Here is a 23929-nt window from a genome sequence, read left to right as displayed (position 1 = left end):
TGTGTGTGTGTGTGTGTGTGTGTGTGTGTGTGTGTGTGTTTGTGTGTGTGTGTAGATATACAATGGAATATTACATAGCCATAAAAAGGCCATTTGAGACAACATGGATGGACTTAGAGGGTATTATGCTAAGTGCTAAGTGAAACAAGTCAGACTGAGAAGGACAAAAAACATGATTCCACTCATAAATGGAATCTAAAAATATGAATAAACAAAAAGCAGAATCAGACCTATAAATATAGAGAACAAATTGATGGTTGCCAGAGGAGAGGGGGGTGGGGGATTGAGAAAAAATGGGTGAAGAGGGGAGGGAAATATAGGCCTCTAGTTATGGAATGAGTAGGTCATGGTATTAAAAGGCACAGCATACAATCAATGATACTGTAATAGCGATATAATGGGACAGATGATAGCTATACTTGTGGTGAATAGCCTAACATATAAACTTGTCAAATCACTAAGTTGTACACCTGAAACTAATGTAACATTGTGTGTCAACTATACTAAAAAATATGTGTGAAGCAGAAAAAAGGGTTATTTGGATTAATTTACAAAACTTGTGAAACTGTAAGGTGTTTAAATTCAATGGTTATTCCTCATGTTAGGCAATAGCAGATACTTTGCAGAGCATAGTTGAACCTATCATGTGTTATTAAATTAGTAGTGTCAATGGGGAACTTTATTCTCATGAACTTAAATATTGTCAGTTATGTGAACTTTAATCAGAAATAGAAGCTGAATATCTTAACCTGCCCAGCCCCACAGCACTTTGATGGCTCAGCAATGGTAAAGTTTTATGGTGGTATTTTGAGCTTAGGGCCTACACTGAAATATTTCTGCATGAGAAGAACCATTTTCAACCACCGTGATGGAATGCTGACTAATTTGGAAAGTTAGCTTTTGCTGCAGAGTTGATAATGGTTCTTAATGAATTAAACCTAAGATTGCAAGACAAAACAGTCCTTATATGCAACACCTATACTGATGTAAAACAGGTATCATTGTAATGACAAAAAGTAATTAAAAAAAAAAAAGGCTATGACAAGTTAAAACAAGAAGCAAGATCTCCATTCCCACAGAAATTTGCAGCAGATATGTTATCTGATCTCGAACTATAGTTCCAGCAGTGTTTTCCATACCCCACTCAAGCAGAAAGGAAATTTCCGTATTTCCTTTCCATTTAACTGTGCAGTTGAGGGGCTTCCACTTATCTTCAATTGGAAGTGATTCATTTCCAATGTTATGACAAGATAAGGTAAATATCAATAGAAGAATTAAAGAATTCTACAAATCCCTTCCAAACAGTGAATATGCTCAATTAAATCATGAGCTTGTGGTTTGATTTCAATATTTAGCAGTACCTATCTGTTTGAAAAAACATTTTGAAAAATCAAGTATGTAAAATTTCATCACAAATCAACTTTAACATATTAACATTTGCAGTCAGTTTTGATAGGGAACACTGACTTCTTTTATTCTTTTCAGTTTTTGTTTAAATTCTAGTTACTGAACACACAGTGCAATATTGGTTTCTGGAATAGAATTCAGTGATTCATTAGTCACATATAACACCCAGTACTCATCACAAGTACCCTCCTTTTTTTTTTCCCCCCAATAGAATTTATTGTCAAGTTCGCTAATATACAGTGTATACAGTGTGCTCTTGGTTTTGGGGTTAGATTCCCGTGATTCACCGCTTACATACAACACCCAGTGCTCATCCCAACAAGTGCCCTCCTCAATGCCCATCACCCATTTTCCCCTCTCCCTTCTTCCCCAGCCCCCATCATCCCTCCGTTTGTTCTCTGTATTTAAGAGTCTCTTATGGTTTGCCTGTTTGTAACTATCTTTTTCTCCCTTCCTTTCCCCCATGGTCTTCTGTTAAGTTTCTCAAGGTTCACATATGAGTGAAAACATGATATCTGTCTTTCTCTGACTGACTTACTTCACTTAACATAATACCTTCCAGTTCCATCCATGTTGCTGCAAATGGCAGGGTTTCATTCTTTCTCATTGCCAAGTAGTATTCCATTGTACGTATAAATCACATCTTCTTTATTCATTTATCAGTTGATGGACATTTAGGCTATTTTCATAATTTGGCTATTACAACAAGTGCCCTCATGATACCCATCACCCATCTAGCTCATCCCCCACTTTCCTCTTTCCATCAACCGTCAGTTTGTTCTCTTTGAGTTTCTTATGGTTTGTTTCCCTCTCTACCTTTTCTCCCCCACTCATATGTTCATCTGTTTTGTTTAGGGAACACTAATTTTGAACCTCAATTAAGTGAAACGTTATCTCCCCACCCAAAAGAAAATAATTCAGTTTTTTTCATTGATAGACCTATGTTACCAAAAAATTAAACTCAATTATTATTGTATTAGAATTTTATCAATAAGGATTTGTGGATGTTTGTTTTTTCTTATGCCTTAAACGTGCTGACTCAATTTTGCCTTTTGGCCCGTAATACCTAAAATATTTACTGTCTAGTCCTTTGTAGAAAAGGTTTGCTGACTTCTGGATTAAGGGATAAATATTTGGCTTGGTCTTAACTAACTGTAGATGACTATTCTCTTTAAAGATGTTAACAGACTTCTTTTTCCCCTTTAGTAATAAGTCTGCTAGCATATTAAAAACTAAAATATTTTGGAGAAATTGTAGTAAAATCTTTTTATAAGTTTGTATTTGAATTTTTACATAAATAATATACTTTGATTTGGGTATTCAGATGCTTGCTACCCCAGAACTTCGATGAAGAAATAATAATTTTATTATAAATTTAATTAAAAATTAAGGATATTTATTTAAATTCTATTTGGTAAAATGTTTAAATCTTTTTAAGTTTTGAAAGGTGTTTTACTCTATGTGAAGTTGATTTTTCTCTGATTGTAAATATATAGGCAAAAATATGAAATATGTATGTGTAAAAGTTGAGATAATCTTTATCTGTACGCATCAGTGAGAAATCCTAAAATGAGAAAGTATTCTTGTGGTTGCTTAATATATATCATTTGGCATGCTATTTTAAGATATCTAAGTATCTTAATATCTGACTTAGCTTTGATTTAAATCTTGTTTTCTAGATGAAGCATTGGATGATTTAAAATCCCAGAAGAAAAAAATAGTAAGTTATTTAAAATTAATTTATATAAAACAAATACATTAAGAATTGAATAAGTAATGTTTATCGGTTATAAGTAATGACTCTCCACGTAACAAGTATGCTTTTAGATAGCATTTTAATGCTGAAGCTAAATTATGTATAATTTTACTAGTTAATAATGATTGACAGGAAAAAGTAGTTACATGGACCTTTTTGGTTCTGAGAATCTATGTCAGTTGGAAGCTGAAAAGCAAGTAAATGAATCATATTGGAGGATTAAATGAGGCAGAAGGGTAAAAAGGTAGGTGTCCAGTTTGATTATTAGAGCCAAAAAAGGTCAGTTCTAGGTTTTTTGGACAGTTCTCAGGTATTCTGGCTGAAGAAAGGGGGAAGGAAAGAATTGTTTTTTCATTTTCTATCAGCAGCTCTGATCACATGGGTATCTCTTGTGGGGCCAGTTAGATGTGTCCTTCAGACATTTGGAAAGGGGGCTAAGCATAAGAGATGAAGGACCCTAGATATTTAGACGTTGATATATCTTAGTCTCTAATAAGTGAGTTGAACTTGGTGTTTGACTTGAATTTATGTATACTTTTTTGTATAATTATTTTTGAAGTATGAAAATGATAATTGATAGCAATAGCATGTTATGTAGAAACTTATTTAATGAAATTTAATCAAATGCAAATGATCAATGTATTTTAGAGTAACATGTAATAAGTAACAATTATGTATGAAACTAATAAAAATTATGAAGGTTAAGATTAATGTCAAAAATTATTCTGTGAAGGTGCCTGGCTGACTTGGTTGGTAGAGCATGTGACTTTTGATTTTGGGGTCGTGAGTTCAAACCCCATGTTGGGCTTAGAGCTTACCTAAAAATTTTTTTTTCTGTGAATTGGTAATAAAAGACACTGGTCTTGAGGGTTTTAAGTACTTGAAAAATAAAGGACCTTTAATTCTGAAAGGATTTCTTGTTTGAGCTGCTTCAGTGTTCTTTGAGTTATTTGTCAACATTGCATTGGCATTTTTAATGGTCCTGAAACAGAAATATTGCCATTATATCTTACTGTATTTCTTGCGTTTCACGCATTATGGAACAGCCAGAAATTCAAAATGAGGAAATACTGATGTTTCTCAGTAATATACAAGTTGTGATATGATTGATTCGGTTTGCTGATGTGATAAAAAGAAGAGCTGATAGAGTTGACCAGAGCCAAACCCCACTTGTACCAAAATGGAGAAATTCTGATGAAAGTAGAAAGTACAAGGAAGAAGACAAAAGAAAAAAGAAAAAAATAGAAAATTAAAAAAAAATTTTAAGTGATGAAGAGCCGACCCAGTGTCATTGGTATCACATGACCAGAAAGCAGAAACTTGGGGTAATCTTGGAGTAACAGCAGACTTGGAAAACTCTGTGAAAAGGCAAGCCAAGCTATTTGTTTCTTCTTTAATAGCCCTTGAAGGAATCACAACACAAATATACTTTACCTAGGTCTGACAGTTGGGAAATTCAGTTCAGGGTTCAACCTATATATATCTCTATATTTTTTAAATGTCTATATGGTTCAAGAGGCGTCAATATTGCAGAATAGTTCAGTATGTCTTGTTTCTTGCAGTATGATTAAAGAAAAATAAGTTGGCTGCTCCTACTCATTAATTAGGGAACACAATTTGTATTGATTTGACTGTTGTTTGTTATAATACTGTTGTTACTGGGAACTAGTCCCTGGCCTTTATTACTCAAGCCCTTAACAGAGCTGCTTTGCTTGAGTTGCATTACATTTTGTTTAGAACAATAGGTGTTAAGGGTGAGTTGGTAAGGAGCACAGTGCTTGCTCATGATTGTGCTGGTAATGAGAGGAAAAAGAAGGATACTACTTTTTTTTCAACGTTTATTTATTTTGAGAGACAGATTGAGTGTGCGCAAGCCTGCGCATGCATGCACAGGGAGTGGGCAGAGAGAGAGGGAGAGAGAATCCCAAGCAGGCTCTGCACTATCAGCGTGGAGCCTGACATGGGGCTTGATTTCACAAACTGTGAGATCATGACCTAAATCGAAATCAAGAGGATGCTTAACCAACTGGGCTACCCAGGCGCCCCTGAAGGGATACTACTTTTGAACAAAAGCTAACTGTAATAAAAACTGATCTTCTTCATTGATGTTTAAGTTTAAACTATACATTTATAGCTTTAAAAATACTTTTATTATTGAAATGCCTGTAGAAAAATAACTTTTATCAGTGTACAATTATCCAACTCCTGTCTCTCCTCTTTTAATAACAAAATGAATATAAACTGTATTTACTACTTGACATTTTATTAAAGGTGGTTTCCTTAGGGATGCATCTCTTTATTCTGAATAGACTTGTAATATAATTTATAAATTTGTATAAGTGTAATTTGTAACAATGAACATGAATTATCAATTGATTAAAAAGTTAAATTATTTAGGAAAATTAGTATCTTGACAGTTTTAAATCTAAGAATTTAATGTAAGTATTTACTTATTAAAATAAACCTAGGAATTAATCTTTAATTATCTAAAAAACTCCCAAGTCTAGATGCGTACATTTTGCTACTCAAAAAAAAAAATATATATAGCTTTAAAAAAAATTTATTGTTTAGTAGATAATCCCTCTGCATCCAAGAGCATCCCATCAAAACAGTTCAGAATCAAGATCCATCAAACACAAGTGTTGAAATTTAAGTGGCTTCATGAAAATGGTGTACTTTTTCAAGAACAGTATTTCTATGTGGTAATTCCTTTCTGGAATTCTCAGGAAATTTATGTTTTTCTACATCCTGAGAAAAATCAGTTGAGAAATTAGGGACATGGGAGGGAGTGTTATAATTCCCCGAGTATTAAAACTTAACAATTAACTACAAATGTTACTGGTTCAAAGGAATCCACTAACGCCAGTTGAAAGAAAGAGTAAGAAATGCTGACATGCTGAGCTATAGGTTAATGTGGACATTTCTGGAAACAGGACAGGAGCATGTAGTAGAGAAGTACTATAACCTAATTAATCAGTCTTGCTTTTGTGGCCATATTATGTTTTATGGGTCCTGTCTCTTGTTAATGTTGAGTTATTCTTGCAAATAGGTAATAATAAGCTTATACATGTAATATATTGTATATATAATCCTGTGAATGACATTCCATGAAATAAATTTTAGAAGCAAGATAAGTCCTTAAATTGGCACGTTTGGCATGTGATTCCGTGTAGGGCTGTTGACCTCACTAGAAGTTTCAAATGTTATATTGTTATATTACCAGATAATGTTTGCTGCCATTTTTCAGTGTTTGAATATTCACTATATATTATATAAATTGATCTTTAGATCTTTGTAAATACTAAGAAATGCAGAGAGAAAAGATGTGACTGTTGTTGTGGAATACTCCTATATGAAATCAGAATATGATTTAAAATCTGAACTAGTAAAAACAATATTGATTTCAGCAGAATAACCAAAATCAGGGTAAGCAGACAGTATTTTCATCATTGTAAAAAGATGAATTTAAACAATGCAGCATGTACCCTAGTGCTCTGAATTGAAGATACTTTGGGGTGCACTCTTAATAATTTGACCAAAGTCAATGTAAAATGAAAGGAAATTTGCTGCATCTAGAATATTTGCCATGAAGCAAAGATAAAAAATATTAGATAGAGCTATTGATTTTTTGTGTGTTTTAAAATTTTATTTCATGAATGATATTTATTATTTTATTTTTTCACCTATTTATTTATTTATATGATTTATTGTCAAATTGGTTTCCATACAACACCCAGTGCTCATCCCAACAGGTGCCCTTCTCAATGCCCATCACCCACTTTCCTCTCTCCCCCACCCCCCATCCACCCTCAGTTTGTTCTCAGTATTTCAGAGTTTCTTATGGTTTGCCTCCTTCACTTTCTGTAACTCCCCCCCCCCCCCCCCCCCCCGCCATGCCATGGTCTTCTGTTAAGTTTCTCAGGATCCACATATGAGTGAAAACATATGGTATCTGTCTGACTCTGCCTGACTTATTTCACTTAGCGTAATACTCTTCAGTTCCATCCACGTTGCTACAAATGGCCAGATTTCATTCTTTCATGAAGGATATTTTAAAATTTAAGTATTTGTAGGATTACCTTTTAAAATTAAAAATTTTTCTGACATTTGTGGTAATGTTTTCTTTTTAGTGTTGTCTATGATGAAATGTGTATATCAAGTAGAAGTAATTTTTGCACGTTATTGAAATATATAATATTGATTCATAATAAATTATTTTTTTAAATAAAAGGTCTGAAACCTTTGGTATAATGTATCACAGAAAAGTAATTATATAATTTATTTAAAATATAAAAAAGTATTATGAAAAATATAGGGTAATTTATATTTTAGGGAATTCTGAGAATCTGATTTTTCATTCTTGCATCTTGGGATTAATATATGTTGGGTATTTGAAAACACTGTTTTCAGACCCATTCTGATTTATTGGGATATCACTAAAGATTATGTGTTACTGTAATTGAGTACTGTTGTAGACTTTCTCCTACATTATTGTAATTATCTTTAAAAATATTTTTGAGAGAGAGAGCTAGAGTGAGAGAATGGGGTAGGGGCAGAGAGAGAGAGAGAGAGAGAGAGAGAGAGAGAGAATCCCAAGCCCAACATAGGGCTTGACCCCATGAACCGTGAGATCATGACCTGAGCCAAAACCAAGAGTCACTGAGCCACCCAGGTGCCCCTAAAGTGCCTAATAGTAGTATGAAGAAAGTATTAATGTATCTGCTTTACAAAAAGAGAAACTGAGGCCAGAAGACTTGCTCAAAGTCTTTCTGGGTAATTAAGAATGGATATGTGCTTTAACCCTGATTTTTTTCGGACTTCAGAGTTTCAAGCTTATGTTTTTTTCACTGATCAGAATGTCTGTGTTTAAAATAAGTTGAATTCACTTAAAATGTTGCATGGATACATGTGTTAATTAAGATATTATGTGAGGGGGGCGCCTGGGTGGCTTAGTCAGTTGAGCTTCCGACTTCGGCTCAGGTCCTGATCTTGCGGTTTGTGGGTTAAAGCCCCGCGTTGGGCCCTGTGCTGACAGCTCAGAGCCTGGAGCCTGCTTTAGATTCTGTGTCTCCCTCTCTCTCTGTCTGCGCCCCCCCCCCCACTCTGACTGTCTCTCCTTCAAAAATAAATAAACATTAAAAAAAAATGTGAAAAATTTTTGTTAAAAGTGCAAAAGAGAATGGATTTATGTCTTTTAGTGCTTTAAAAAATGATTTTATTGGAGATACTTTACATGAACATGGACATAAACATGAATACTGGCTGAATGATCAGCAGGAATTGTAATCATTTGATGAAGTGTCATTTTGGTTTTGAGTTTTGTGTGTTGTTTTAAAGATCATGGTTGTATTTAATCTTCTTTTTAAGCCTAGAAATCATCTTAGTCTAGAACTATGCTATCCAGATCAGTAGCCAGAGCTACATGTATCTTTTAAATGTACATTGTTTAAAATGTAATAAAACTACAATTCCATTCCTCAGTTGCACAAGCAACATTTTAAGTGCTCATTTGTCACATATGGCTTAGTGGTTACTGTATTGTGAAGATGTAAACCGTTTTCATCATCACGTAAAGTTCTATTGCCACAACATTATTAGTCTAAGACATCAAAAATTAATTTGTAGAGATCAGGGACTTAGTTCATTGATATTCCATGTGGATTCCATGTAGATTATGTTGATTTGGGGGCGTATAATATCTTTCTATCTCAATTCCTACTTTTTCCTCAACTCTCAGGTGATACTGCAAACCTTTCCTTTACATCAGAAAATTAAACTTGCTTGTTTTGAGAATTTATCATAATTTTGAAATAATTTGGAAAATTTTTAGTTTCACTGAACCAAGGTTGATAAATCATTCATGTAAGCATTTAGCTTCTTAAATGTTGAATTGAGTTTTTAATGAGGAATCCATTAACAACTGTTGTCAGCATTTTTTTTAACTTGGTAAATGTGCTCTTGTGTTGAATTCTAAAATAAATGACCTTTGAAATAAATATGACATTTACTGAAATCTAAGTGGCTATAGTGGTCACTGAAAAGGAAAAGAAAACGTCCTATTCCAGTTTTTGCAAAAGCATTTTCTACTACACATTAGCTATTTGTCATAATATGACTGTCTTGTACTAAAATTAAACTTTCTTGATATTGGGCCATAACTGCTAAAATGATACTTTACTACTTATTGCTTTTTAAATTAAACCCTGTATTAAGCCATAGAGTGACTTGAATGTATTGTAAATAAAATGCTATAATAATGAACTGTTTTAATTACAGTCCCTGGTGTGAGTATAGAACTCAGTAAAGTTTTTATTTAAATTCTTACTATGTTTTTTTCCCTCTCAAGTTGTTTGGATCTAAGTAAAAAAGGAGGAGCTTCAGCTTTTAAAGTCATTTGAGCAAATTCCATGGCTGTTCTCCCAGTTAGTGAGTTTTCACTGCATTTGCAGCAAGCTAATTGCTTCTGCTAATAAATAATCTAAAATCGATGCTGACAGCAGTTAATTGGCACAGAGATTTTATTTTGTAAAGCTCTTGGCTAACGACCTTCTTTAAATTAATAGCATTAAGTGCTATGAGGAAATAAATCTGAGGAATTGCCTGTCATTTGCTTGTCATGTCTAATAACTTCCAATAATGATGGCTGATAGATTTTTGCACATTCCATTATTGAAGTTGGTGCATGTAATTATTCTCCTCATTATATGTAAACAATTAGCAGTATTTGGTATTTCCTTCCAGTAAAGCTGTTAAATACAAGTAACATATTAGAGGTTAGAAGCCATTTTAAAATCTGGATTTTAATTATTTGAATGTAGGAAGTCTTTCATGCTATTTGGATATATTATGTGCTGTTTATTTTAAGCATTGTACTTGAACATTTTTAGAATAGGACATTTAAAAATAAGTAGTGTATATGTTTTAAAGTGTGACAATTTATGGAAATTTTTGTTTGTAGCTTGAAGAAGTCATGGAAAAAGAAACTTATAAAACGGCTAAATTAATTCTTGAAAGGTTTGACCCAGACTCAAAGAAAGCAAAGGTAAGGCTGTTATATCACTGCTATTTTATTATAAATAGTGCATTGTAATAGGTCACTGTAATAACATAATTGTAATTGACAGGAGTTTGAGCCGCCATCTGCTGGAGCAGCTGTAACTGCAAGACCTGGACAAGGTAAATAACTTTGTAGAAACTGCTGCTGCTGTTGGAAAGATCCATATTTATCCAAGTGAGTTCAAAAGTGTGATAGAGGTGTGTAAAAACTTGTGTAGAATGCTTTTATGTTGATTTATACTTGGTAGTGTGGGTTATGACTTGGAGTGGATGGCAATAAGTTTACTTCATTTTTATTTTACAGGAATATGTTGATAAATAAGTAAAGATGTTATCTTTTGAGATTAAATATATAATTGATTTTAAGCTTTTGAAATTTGAATAATTCCATCAATATTTTGTTAAGTTTTTTCCCCCTTTCTTATAAGAATCTCTTAGGGGCGCCTGGGTGGCTCAGTCAGTTAGACATTGGACTCTTGATTTCGGCTCTCGTCGTGATCTCAAGGTTTGTGAGATCGATCCCTATGTTGGGCTCTGTGCTGACAGTAGGGAGCTTGCTTGGGATTCTGTTTCTCTCTCCTTCTCTGCCTGTTCCCTGTGCGTGCACTCTCTCTCACTCTCTCTGTCTCAAATAAATAAATATATATATATATATATATATATATATATATAAAGAATCTCTTAGAATGCCTTATGAAAATTCTTACATTTTTATGATTTATTTTTGAGAAATTTAATGAACATTTTTGTCAAACTTGAAGTTTCTTCTAAAAACTTTTATTTAGAAAGATAATAAAATAATTTAGAAATTTTGAATTTCTAATAATTAAGAAAAAATAGAATTACTGCTATGTAAAACAAACTCTTTCAAAAGTTGTGTTGTCAGATTATTAGTGAAACCATCACTACTATTGTATTAAATATTACATAAAATTTAAAAAGTTACTATTTTAAGTGGCTACATAAAGTAATTCTAAGATTGGCATGTGAAAAGATATTTTTGAGTTTGTATTGGCTTTCCTCTTTGTTCTTTTTTCTAGAATTTCATAGTTTGTAAGGCTTTTGTTACAATACAGAATATATCATTTTTAAAAAATTAACTTTTGGGGTGCCTGAGTGTTTCAGTTGATTAAGTGTCCGACTTCGGCTCAGGTCATGGTATCACGGTTCGTGGGTTTGAACCCCGCGTCGGGCTCTGTGCTAACAGCTCAGAGCCTGGAGTCTGGAACCTGCTTTGGATTCTGTGTCTCCTCTCTGCTCCTCCCCTGCTCGTGCTCTGTCTCTCTCTCTCTCAAAAATAAATAAACATTAAAAAAACCATTTTTTAAAATTTAACTTTTATTCTTATAAATCATCAGAATTGTAGCCTGGTTTATAAAGTTAAGGATGACATTTAGAACTTTCAGAAGTCAATTCTTTTATAAATGTCCACAGAGACCATTGGTACTAAATAAGCCATAATACTTTTAGGTTTTCTTTTTCTTTTCTTTCTTTTTTTTTTTTTTTAAATGTTTATTTTTGAGAGAGAGAGAATGAGCAGGGGAGCGCCAGAGAGAAGGAGACACAGAACTGGAAGTGGGCTCCAGGCTCCGCCTCCGCTGTCAACACAGAGTCTGCCATGGGGCTTGAGCTCATGAAATGTGAGATCATGACCTGAGCCAAAGTCAGAGGCTTAAATGACTGAGCCACCCAGGTGCCCCAGTTTTAGGTTTTCTGATTGGCAGGGCTATATGGGAAGAATCCCACCCTCTCCCGTTTTCTATAAGTAGGATTTTGGTTTATAGAAATAGAAGCCTGATATTTTGATGAATATAATAAGTTTACATATGATTAAAATAAATTAGTCATAGATACTTGCACTGAAACTCCTGCCTTCATAATACGTTTAAATTTTTCTACAACTTACACTTGTTTTTAGTAATTTTAAATGTTTCTTAAAATGTTTTTATTTATTTTTGAGAGAGAGACAGAGTCTAAGCAGGGGAGAGCCAGAGAGATAGGGAGACACAGAATCCGAAACAGGCTCCAGGCTCTGAGCTGTCAGCACAGAGCCCAATGTGGGGCTCGAACTCACAAACCATGAGGTCATGACCTGAGCTGAAGTCAGACGCTTAACTGACTGAGCCACCCAGGTACCCCCTTTCTAGTAATTTTAAAAAGAGTGTTCGGTCTATAGGCCAGATTTCTATAATTTTTACAGTATTTTGTATAACTGGTACTAACGTTTCAAAACTACTTCTTAAATAACCTTAGGAAATTTTTAAAATGTGATATTTTGCAGAAAGCTGATGCTGTTACTTAAAAAAAATCTGCTCTTTTCTCTCATTAAAAAAAAAGAGGTATGAACCCTTTACTGACATTCTTAAGTATTTAATAATATTTAGGCAACATAATTTCCTTGAAGAATTTAAATTTATTTTTCCTTAGAAGCCTTTGAAACTCAAATACATTTTTTCCTTTTGATGTCATATTGTACTCATAGAAAAACCATTGCTGGTCTCTGCTGTGGATTCCTGTGGTACTGCTTTTGGATATCCTTTTAGCCTTTTAGGGAGAATTAACCACTAGTTATAAGATAAATGAATTGTTTGTTTGTTTCTTTATTTATTTAAAAAATTTTTTTTAACATTTATTCATTAAAAAAATTTTTTTTTAAGTTTATTTATTTTTGACAGAGACAGAGTGCGAGCATGAGCTGGGGAGGTGCAAAGAGAGAGAGGGAGACACAGAATCCGAAGCAGGCTCCAGGCTCCAAGCCGTCAGCACAGAGCCTGACGCGGGGCTTGAACTCGCGCACTGTGAGATCATGACGTGGGCCAAAGTTGGACACTTAGCCAACTGAGCCACCCAGGTGCCCCAAACGCTTATTCGTTTTTGAGAGACAGAGAGAGACAGATCATGAGCGGGGAAGGGGCAGAGAAAGGGAGACACAGAATCCGAAGCACGCTCGAGGCTCTGAGCTGTCAGCACAGAGCCCGACGTGGGGTTCGAACTCACAAACTGCAAGATCATGACCTGAGCCGAAGTCGGTTGCTCAACCGACTGAGCCACCACCCAGGTGCCCCATAAATGAATTGTTTATTTAAAAGAACATGTTAAATAATTCTTATGTGCAAATACCATGAGGAGTACAGAGATGAATATAATACGGTTTTCAACCTTAAGAAGCGTATAAGCCTTTTTTTTTTTTTTCCTCTTAAAAGTATTTCTTCTGGAGGGTCCTATTCTAGTATTACTAGTTCTTCATCTGCAGTAATTAATTGCTGTTTGGAATTTTTTCCTTATTGAAAAAAATTCTTTTTTTTTTTTTTTTAAATTTTTTTTTTTCAACGTTTTTTATTTATTTTTGGGACAGAGAGAGACAGAGCATGAATGGGGGAGGGGCAGAGAGAGAGGGAGACACAGAATCGGAAACAGGCTCCAGGCTCCGAGCCATCAGCCCAGAGCCTGACGCAGGGCTCGAACTCACGGACCGCGAGATCGTGACCTGGCTAAAGTCGGACGCTTAACCGACTGCGCCACCCAGGCGCCCCGAAAAAAATTCTAAACATATCTCAACTTCATTCTACTTTTTGAGAATTATAATTGAGTTTTGTTGTTTAATCCTTTCAAATCTCTTTTAGGTTTCTATTATTGTGTAGGTGACTTAGTCATACATTTTATTTATGTTTAAGTTCTCTGTTCCTGTGATTTAGTCAAATATTTATGTCTTTGCTTTTACCATTGTTCATTCGTTTGTTCTTTCCTTCGTCCTCCTCCTTCTCTCCCTCCTTTTCCTTCCTTTCCTCTCTTTTACCTGTTTCTGAACTGAAATAGGTAGGGGAAAAATATATATGTGCATATATATATGTGCAAAAGTATATATGAATATATATGTGCATAAATGGTGCTTGAATAGATTTGCTCCCAAATCAAATTGAATTGTGCTGTTCTTATTTGAATCTAACTCTCTTGCATGATTGCTGAACCAGAACTGTGATTCACGTGTAGTAGATATATTTCTTTTATTTCTTATTACTTATTATTAATAATGTATATTATACTGAGATTGATTATAAAATTTGAGAATAGTATTCTTTGGTTTTCTTAGGTTTAGCATTAAAAGGAATGTAATATTTACTGGGAACAATACTAACCTGACCTTCACCTTCTTTTTAATAAAGTTAATGTTTTCGAATATTTTTAGATTTACAGAAAAATTACCAAGCTAGTACAAAGAATTCCCATATACCTTTGTACCAAGTTTTCCCTAACATCTTACATTAGCATAGTACATTTGTTAAGGGTAATGAGCCAATATTGATTCACTATTAAAAGTCCACATAGCTTATTCAGATTTCCTTAGTTTTTTATTTATTTATTATTTATTTATTTTTAATGTTCTTTTTACGTTTCAGGATCTCATCCAGGATATACCACATTGCATTTAGTTGACTTGTCTTCTTAGGCTTTTTTGGCTGTGCTTGTTTCTCAGACTTGTTTTTCATGACCTTGACAGTATTAGTCTTGACCCTTTTTTATAAGGAATTTTTATCAGTGGGTGCTTAATATTAGAAAATCAGGGTAATCATTTGATATGAAGAAATAAATTAACATAAAAGGTAGATATATGTGTATATATACATATTTACATTTAATAGAATGATAACGGTACTTAGAATCTTAGCATTCTTTCTAGTTCTGTAGAAATCGTAGACTGAGAGATGGGAAGACTTTGTTCTTAGTAGATTAAAAAGTAGTAAAGTTTGGAATTAATGAAAAATGATATTTGCAAGTATAATTTTCTGAATAGATTCTATAGGATAAAGAAATCTAGATATTTGGGGTTGGTAAGAAATTTGTGTGCTATTGGGAATGGCCTATAAGACATGGAATAATTGATGATGGAGAGAGTGGGGACAATTGGTAGAGAGTCCGTAAGGAGGCAAGAAGGAATGGGATTTAGTGTACAAGTGCAGGAGTTGGCTTTCGATACGAGCGTGCATAGTTCATCAATAATAAGGGAAGACAGAGAACATGGGCAGATGAGTAGGTAGTGAGAATTCTCTTCTGATTGTATCTATTTTCTTAATGAGAGTGAGAATGGGGGAGACATTGTTGGGGCCCTGAAGAGAATATATAAAATAGGTCTCTAGGAGACTAAGAGAGTAAATGGATTAGGAAAATGTAGGAATGCCAGGGGACACTAAAGCCCACTTAAAGTTAACAGTCACGAATTTAAAGCATGGTTGTGCATGTTTTCCTGTTGTTTAGCTGTATGGGTAGAGGCATGGAGTAGGAAGAGAGTTGGTTTTAACCAGGGTTGGGGTTTTGACTAATGGATTAAATAAAGTGATAAAGGGGCAGGGTGGTGAAATTGTTTGCAAGGGAGTGATTATGACAATATATTGTAGAATCTAAGATGATCATGAGGGAAGTAAAGACATGAGAGGCGGGTGATGGACATCAAAGGTATTGGTAGTAGTGATACAGGGGTCTGAATTACAAGATCTCTTTTATATGGCTCTTGACCTTAGAATTGGTTTTACATTTTTAAAGTGTTCTAAAAAATAAGAAAGAAGAATAAGAATATCCAACTGAAGCTGTATGTGGTCCACAAAGCCTAAGATATTTACTATGTAACCCTTTACAAAAGTTGGCTGACCCCTTTAATAACTAATGGATTATAGATCCCTCTGGAGTTGAAAGAATAATTGAGAAATTAAGCTGGAAGGGTAACTGTGCTTTCAGAGTGGGATGCTTGAACTTGAAAATGGTGCAGTTACCTTTAATGGCAAAGTTCTAAGATTAAGTTATGACCATAAATTCTTAACAGACTTTCTTATATTTGTTTCAAAAGGAAGTCACCTATACATTCTTTTTTACCTTTGTACACAACCCTGCATCTCTACTAATGACATTAACAAAAGAAAAGTCAATTGTATTCTGCCACAGCTAAATTTGAAATCAATAAGTATTGCAGAAAAATTTAATGGCTCTAGGAAATGGATTATAACTTCTTAAGTAGGTTTTTAGAATTTACTCACTTGTGTTACGTGGCATATGTGGAAGATTAAAGTAGAAATCACTGTTTTTGATCTTGATAGCAAAGGGAACGATACTTCATATTTTACTGTTTTTTGAGGTGTATGTTTGATTAAAAAATCTGGAAAACACTTGTAAAATAGTAAATTTACTTTTTGGGATGTTCTTAAGTGTCATATCTATACTGTTGCAGTTATCTATTTTTTTTAATGTTCATTTATTTAAGAGAGAGAGTGGGGGAGGTGCAGAGAGAGAGGGAGAGAGAGAATCGTAAGCAGGCTGCATGCTGTCAGCACAGAGCCCGATAGAGGGCTCGGTCTCACGAACCGTGAGATCATGACCTGAGCCAAAATCAGGAGTCTGACACTTAACCGACTGAACCACCCAGGCGCCCCACACAGCTATCTATTGAATAACAAACCACCCCAAAACTTAGTGGCTTACAACAACATTCATTTGTTTTGCTCATGAATTTTCAGTGTTGGCAAGGTTTGACAGAGACTGAGCATCTCTGCCTCACATCTTTTGGATCTACCTGATTGGGCCTGGAACATCTACTACCAGGATGGCTTACTCACATGGCTGACAAGTTGGTGCTGGCTGTTAGTTCCTCTCCGCATGGAGTTCTCTCATGGGGTCACTTGGGCTTGCTCCAACATGGTGGCTGGATTCTAAGAGCAAGCAGCCCAAGAGACAGAAAGTAGTCCTGAAAACTGGCACATTTATATTCTCTTGGTCAAACAGGAACAGATTCAAGGGAGGGGACATAGACGTCCTCCATCCCCCATTTGATGGCAGGCAAACCAAAGCATCCTGGGCTTGTATTTTAAAACTGCCACGTGTGCCTTAATATAGGTAACAAAGGCATTTATGTCTCCATCCATTTTTCAGTGTTCGTCTTAAATGCCCCATTCCCATGAACCCTTCCTTCATCCCATCACCGAGTTTAATCTCCCCATTCTAGGGCCCTCTATGGCACTTTGTTGGTTCCTTTTTTATGGCACTTACCTGCTGTTTCATGATTTTTGTGTGATCTTTGCTTGCCACCTCTGTGTGCAACTCTGCATTCCATTCAGTGGTGCTTTACTCAGAGTGGTTGCTTAATAAACGTGCTGAGTTGAAGGAAATAAAAGAAAACTTTTTCTTAGAATTAACAAATTGTGTTTAAATGTTGTAAAATAATAATTTACCAAATGGGATGTTGGTGAGCTGCCAGGTGCAGGTTGTTTAAAGTTGAAAGAGGTAGGAGACTAAGTAGAAATAAACCATCAAGGTGATGAAAAAAGTAAATGTTGAGATAAAGAATTATAAAGCAAAACATTTTTTTTTAATGTTTATATATTTTGGGGGAGAGAGAACGAGCATGACCATGAGTGGGAGAGGGGCAGAGAGAGAGGGAGAGAGAATCCCAAGCAGGCTCCACACTGTCAGCACAGAGCCCCAAGCAGGGCTCGAACCCATGAACCATGAGATCATGACCTGAGCCAAAATCAAGAGTTGGATGCCCAACTGACTGAGCCTCCCAGGTGTTGCCAAACATCCTCTTTTCAACTGAAGTACAATTGACATACAACATTGTATTAGTGTTAAGTGTACAACATAGTGATTTGACAATTGTGTACGTTAGCTTTCCAAGCTAAGTGTAGCTACCGTCTGTCACCATACAAAGTTCTTGCAGTATTGTGGACTGTATTCCCTATGGTGTACTTTTCATCCCAGTGGCTTACTTGTTTTATAATTGTAAATTTGTATCCCTTAAGCACCTTCACCTATTTTGCCCATCCCTCTATCCTCCCCTCCTCTCTGGCAACCACCAGTTTGTTGTCTGTATTTATGAGTCTATTTTTTATTTTGTTTGTTCATTTTATTTATTTATTTTATTTTAATTTAGTTTTTATTTTAGTGCAGGTGGGAGACAGAGGGAGAGAGAGAGAGAGAGAGAGAGAGAGAGAGAGAGAGAGAGAGAAAATCTTGAGCAGGCTCCCCTGAGCCAAAATCAAGAGTTGGATTCTCAACTGACTGAGCCACCCAGGCATCCCTGTTTATTTTTTTTAGATTTCACATTATAAGTGAAATTACATGGTTCTTGTCTTTTTTCTGTCTGACTTATTTCACTTAGCTTTATACCCTGTAGGTCCATCCATGTTGTTGCTAATGACAAGTTCTCACCCCTTTTTATGGCTGAATAATATTCCATTAAATGTATAGGTGTGTGTGTGTGTGTGTGTGTGTGTGTGTGTGTGTGTGTGTGTAAATGGCACATCTTGATCCATTCATCTGTTGATGGACACTTAGGTTGCTTCCATATCTTGGCTATTGTAAATAATGATGCGTTGAACATAAGGGTGTATTTAACTTTTCAAATTAGTGTTTTTGTTTTTCTCTGGTAAATACTCAGAAGTGGAAGTTGTATGGTATTTCTACTTTAAAATTTTTAATTTTTAAGGAAGCTCCATACTGTTTTTCATAGTGATTGCATCAATTTACATTCCTACCAATATTGTAGAAAGGTTCCCTTTCTTCCACATCCTTGCCAACACCTGTTATTTCTTGTCTTTTTGGTACTAGCCATTCTGACTAGTGTGTGGTGATATCTCACAGTGGCATTGATATTCATATCCCTGATGGTTAGTGATGTTGAGTTTCTTTTCATGTGTCTGTTGGCCATCTTTGTGTCTTCTTTGGAAAAACATCTAGTCATGTTCTCTGCCTGTTTTTAAATTGGATTATTTGTTTATAAAATAATATAAGAAAATTTATTATTAATTTAAAAAGCAGAACAACACAAATAGTAAACTACAGGCTGGCAAATGGCATATGTGATTAGCATATTTTCTGCTTGAAGTTGGCTTTTTTTGTATGGTCTCCTGAAGTTAGGCTGAAATTCTCAATGAAGCAGGCAACACAAATTCAGCTGATTAACAATCTTAATTCTGTCTGCAATCTTAATTCCTCTTTCATGTGACATAACATTTGTAGGTTCTGAGGATGAGAATGTGCATATGTGTGGGAGGCCATTTTTCTGCCTACTATACCATCTAAGTTGGATAACAGGCAGTTGGAAATTTAATCTTGAAATGCAAGTGGAAAGTAAATTTATTTCACAGATGTTTATTAAGCTCACACTCTGTGGTAATTACTTACCAAATCCTGGGGCTACTAAGATGCAGTTCCTGTCTAGGAGCTCTTGGTTCAAAAGGGTGCGCTCACGTAAATAATCTTAACGTATTAAGGACCACAATGAAGGTGGTAGGTACAAATCACAATGCATTATAAATTTTAGTAACAGTGTGCCTTGAGAACACACTGGGATAGGACTGTTCAGGTCTACTTCACATGCAAAGATAAGAAGAGGGAAACAATGGGCTACCTTAAGAGACTGCAAATAGTGCTGTATGCCCAAAAAAGGGAGGTAGTGTTTATGTGAGGGAAGGATGATCATGAAGCATTTTGTATGCAACATTCTGGAGTTTGAGACTTTATTGTATATGTGACATGGAAAGCCACTGCAGGCTTTGCATTTTAGAAAGAACACTTTTTTTTTTTTTTGTAATATGGAGAATGGATTTGGAGAGAACAAGGTTGAAGACATGGAGATGGATTAGGATATAATCTAATATAGGTAAGAGATAAAGGCCTACAGGATATAAAGTTGTGGCAAAGGAGTTGAAAAAGAAGAGATTTAAGAGATAATTAAGATTTAAGATTAGATTGACAAGATTTTATGACAATTAGATTTGGAAAGTGGGGAGTGGGAAGAGGGGTCCAGATATCACCTAGGTTTTTGGCAACTGGTTAGATGTTTTAAGCAAGATAAGCATAAGACTTGGAGTAGTACGTTTGTGTAGAAGATAATGGATTTGCTTTTGGATTTGTTGAGTCAAGTGACATCTAAGTGGTATGGTTTATAGGTAATTGATTATTTCATATGAAGCTCAGGAAGAAGGTTAAGGTTATAGGTACAGATTAGGAACGATTGGGACGTATAGATGATAGTTATTCAAACCATGGGATTGAGTGAAATTGCCCAGGGAGAGAAAACAGAGTAAGAAGGCCTATGGCAGAACTCCAGGGAATATTAACATTTAAGGGTAGATGGCAAAAGGAGGAGCCCAGGAAAAAGAAGGAATGATTAAAGTTAAAAGCAGAACTAAACTGGCACCTAGAAAGTTGAAGTGTAGTTAGGGATGCATCTGCTGTCATAGTCTGCAAAGGGTCAGGTGAGTAGAAGACAAGTGAGGCCATTGAATCTGATAAGTTATAACAGAGTTGAAGGCATTGTTGTAATAAACACTGGGATTTGTATCCTGCCTCCATCTCTTATTTTACTGTGAGAATTTGCAAGTTGCTTAGCTTTTGAGCTTTAGTTTCTTCTTTTGAAAACTAAGGATGAGAATTATCTCAAAGAGTTGGTTTAAATATTAGATGAAATTAGTAAACTCACATTAATCACCTAGTGTAGTTCCTAGTAGATAATAGGGATTCCTTAAAGAGTAGCTGTTAACAGTAATGGTGTAGGTTTGTTGGTAACCAAAGCAGTGGTGTCTTCAGTGGTAAGTGGTAAGTGATATTGTAGCTAAGAAAGACAAAAAACAGATTGTGTTGGGTTGAGAAGTGAAATGTTGGGGAAGTTTTTCTTCCCTCCCAAAAGCTTTGCCTCTATGGGAAGGAAGAGGTTATGGAGTAATTTTGTTGTTAAAAGGCATCCACCTATTGAGAAAACTAAGTGGAGAAATAGGGCAGAGGCTGAGTTTAAAGTAGCTTAGCATGAGTAGAATATGTAGAAGATGGTACAGTGAATATAGAGTTCAGAAAATTTTGAAAGTAAAAGAGATGTCAGATCCATGGTCTTTATTATTTTGATTGTTTAAAGGAATCATATAAATTTAAACATTAGAGACCAGAGTTTATATACATTTAACAATGGAAATTCTGAAGATATATCCCTTATATCTCACAGAACTACATTTAGTAATCACTTATAAAGAGCCTTATTCACCCCCAATTTAAAAATCTCCGCATTTACATATGTGAATCATTCAAAAGCTTTTTCTTGACACTTTTTCTTATGAGGCTTAGAACCGGACACGGTGTTCAGAAAACCTTTGACCAGTGCTAGGGAAAATATGAGGATCATCTGTGTAGTTTTGCCAACACTCTTTAAAGAAATTTGAAACCCAGAGTAGATAAAAGACTTTTTATCTACATAAGGAACTGGTGGTATCACTAGGATGAAAATCCAGGTCTCCTAACTATAATATGGTATTCTTCCTATTCCAGCTTAATACCGAAATGAAGACAAAACCCTCTACATGTAAAGAATCAGTATGTAAAAATCTGATAAATCAAGAGAATTATTTGATTTCTAGAACTTTTATCTCAAGAATTATCGATAATATGCTAGAATTATAGATTTAAGTTTTTGCATAAATTGTGAATTTACACGTTTAAGTCAGTTCACAAATAACTTTAGGAAAACATTTAATTTGTACATTAATATCTACATTTTATTTTAATTATGGCTTTAGAAGTTGTAGGTTGCTTAGCTTTTGATTTATTGTAATCTCTGGAAAGTTCAGATGAATACTACTAATAGTTATTGTTTATTAAGTACTTATTAAGTACTTGTGCTTTGGTTAAGCCCTTTGTGTTGCTTATCTCATTTAATCTTTACAATAACCGTAAGAGGTTAAGTATTCCTATTATGAGGAAGCTGAACTGAAAGTTGTCATCAACTTGGAAAAGGTTGCATGCACATCTAATAAACAGGGTAGAGCTGAAACTTAAATCCACACAGCTTGATCCCGGTGTCTGGTTGTTTTTTTTTTTGTTTTTTTTTTTTTTTAGTTTCAAGTTTTTATTTAAATTCCACTTAGTTAACATACAGTGTAATATTAGTTTCAGGTATAGGATTTAGTGATTCATCACTTATATATAATACCTAGTGCTCATCACAAGTGCCCTCCTTAATACTTATCACCCATTTAACCCATTCCCCTGCCCTCCTCCCCTCCAGCAACCCTCAGTATGTTCTCTATAGATAAGGGTCTGTGTTATTGCTTGCCTCTCTCTTTTTTTCACCCCTATCTTCATCTGTTTGTTTTTTGAATTCCATATGTGAGTGAAATCATATGGTATTTGTCTTTCTCTGACTTATTTCTGGCAGTCTATGCTTTTTAACAACTGTCTTGTTTTTTCATTATTTTAAAATTTGTTTATTGTAATGTACTGGTTTTTAATCTCATTCAGATTCTGTTTGTTTCATTTGGAATTTAAAAATATAGACATGTACTCATTCTTGTTGAATGTGATTTTTATTGAATCAGTGACTGATCACAGATAAGGATGTTGAAACATCTTGTAGTGAAGACTTGAATTTATGAAACACTCTTTATGATACTTTGCCAGAATGATGTGAAATGCTTGGTAAATATTTTGGGGGGATGGTATTTTACATTTAAATGCAGGAAATGTTGAATATAACAATATAATACTTAGTTGAATACCATAAACATTTTAGAGAAATTATAATACAAAGCATTTGTGAATGGCAGGTGACTAAAAGTAGATAAATCTTAGATGTTTTAAATTGAGACTACCAGAATATTTCATAACACCTTACCAACTATAGATTGGATGTTGTACTACTAGGTACTTTCACCTATTGATATTCTAATTCTTTGTTACTTGCTTTTCCTTTGAAAACAATGACACTATGTTTTCTCCCTTTCCTGACTCTCTTATATCATTTTTCTCCCTTTTCTGCCTAAATTTAGATTTAGAAATTATTAAGCCAAGGGTCTCTTTCATGGAATGCTACACATGGTGTCCTTTGTTAACTAGCTAGTTACAGACCTCATCTTTCAGTCCTACATGGCTGATGTTAAAAGGGTACTTTAGTTAAGTGCTCCAGGGTAGATGTGCATTTAGAGGAAGCAGTTTCAAATCTTAATAGCTACTTTTAATATAGTCTAATACATGTTAAACTTTTATTTATCTGGAAGGAAAATGTCTTTTTTTGAGTTATGGTTTACCTGAAAATTGGCTGGAAAATGATTTGCAGTACCTGATACCTTGTTTTTTAAAATCAATTCAGGGGCGCCTGGGTGGCTCAGTCGGTTGAGCGTCCGACTTCAGCTCAGGTCACGATCTCACGGACCGTGAGTTCGAGCCCCGCGTCGGGCTCTGGGCTGATGGCTCAGAGCCTGGAGCCTGCTTCCAGTTCTGTGTCTCCCTCTCTCTCTGCCCCTCCCCCGTTCATGCTCTGTCTCTCTCTGTCTCAAAAATAAATAAACGTAAAAAAAAAAAAAATGAAATCAATTCAAATGACCAAATCTTAATATAATTTCACTGCTCTTAGTACCTTTTGTGTGTGTGTGTGTTTTTTTTTTTTTTAAGTAGACTCTATACCCAACCTGGGGCTTGAACTCATGACCCTGAGATCAAGCGTTGCATGCTGTACTGACTGAGCCAGCCAGGTGCCCCTCAGTACTTTTTGCAGCATTTAATGGCTTTCCTAATGTGTTACCACCTCTTAAGGTGTTCCTTGTGAGTAAAAGATAATTAGGTAACCAGCTAATTTGCAAGAGATATTAGGATACAATTAGTCCAGGTAAAATCTGAAAGTTTCCAAACTGCATGGAAAATCACCAAATACAAAGACAGTTCCATTTCTATAATGATGAT

The 23929-nt window shown here is 34.9% G+C and overlaps 1 protein-coding gene across 3 annotated transcripts in view; it reads left to right on the top strand.

Moving 5' to 3' along the window:
* LNPK (lunapark, ER junction formation factor) overlaps window positions 1-23929 on the top strand; it is a 74074-nt gene that overhangs the window by 26958 nt on the left and 23187 nt on the right. For all 3 annotated transcript variants that reach the window (XM_007074547.3, XM_042994736.1, XM_007074546.3), the window contains 3 exons: window positions 3087-3127; window positions 10122-10205; window positions 10288-10339. In XM_007074547.3, coding sequence (XP_007074609.1) covers window positions 3087-3127; window positions 10122-10205; window positions 10288-10339 — 177 coding nt within the window. The remainder of the gene's footprint in view (window positions 1-3086; window positions 3128-10121; window positions 10206-10287; window positions 10340-23929) is intronic.

The sequence above is a fragment of the Panthera tigris genome, chromosome C1 (assembly GCF_018350195.1).
Source record: "Panthera tigris isolate Pti1 chromosome C1, P.tigris_Pti1_mat1.1, whole genome shotgun sequence".
Classification (NCBI taxonomy): Eukaryota; Metazoa; Chordata; class Mammalia; order Carnivora; family Felidae; genus Panthera; species Panthera tigris.
Note: the sequence above shows the minus strand (reverse complement) of the source record. Positions and strands in the feature narration are given on the sequence as shown.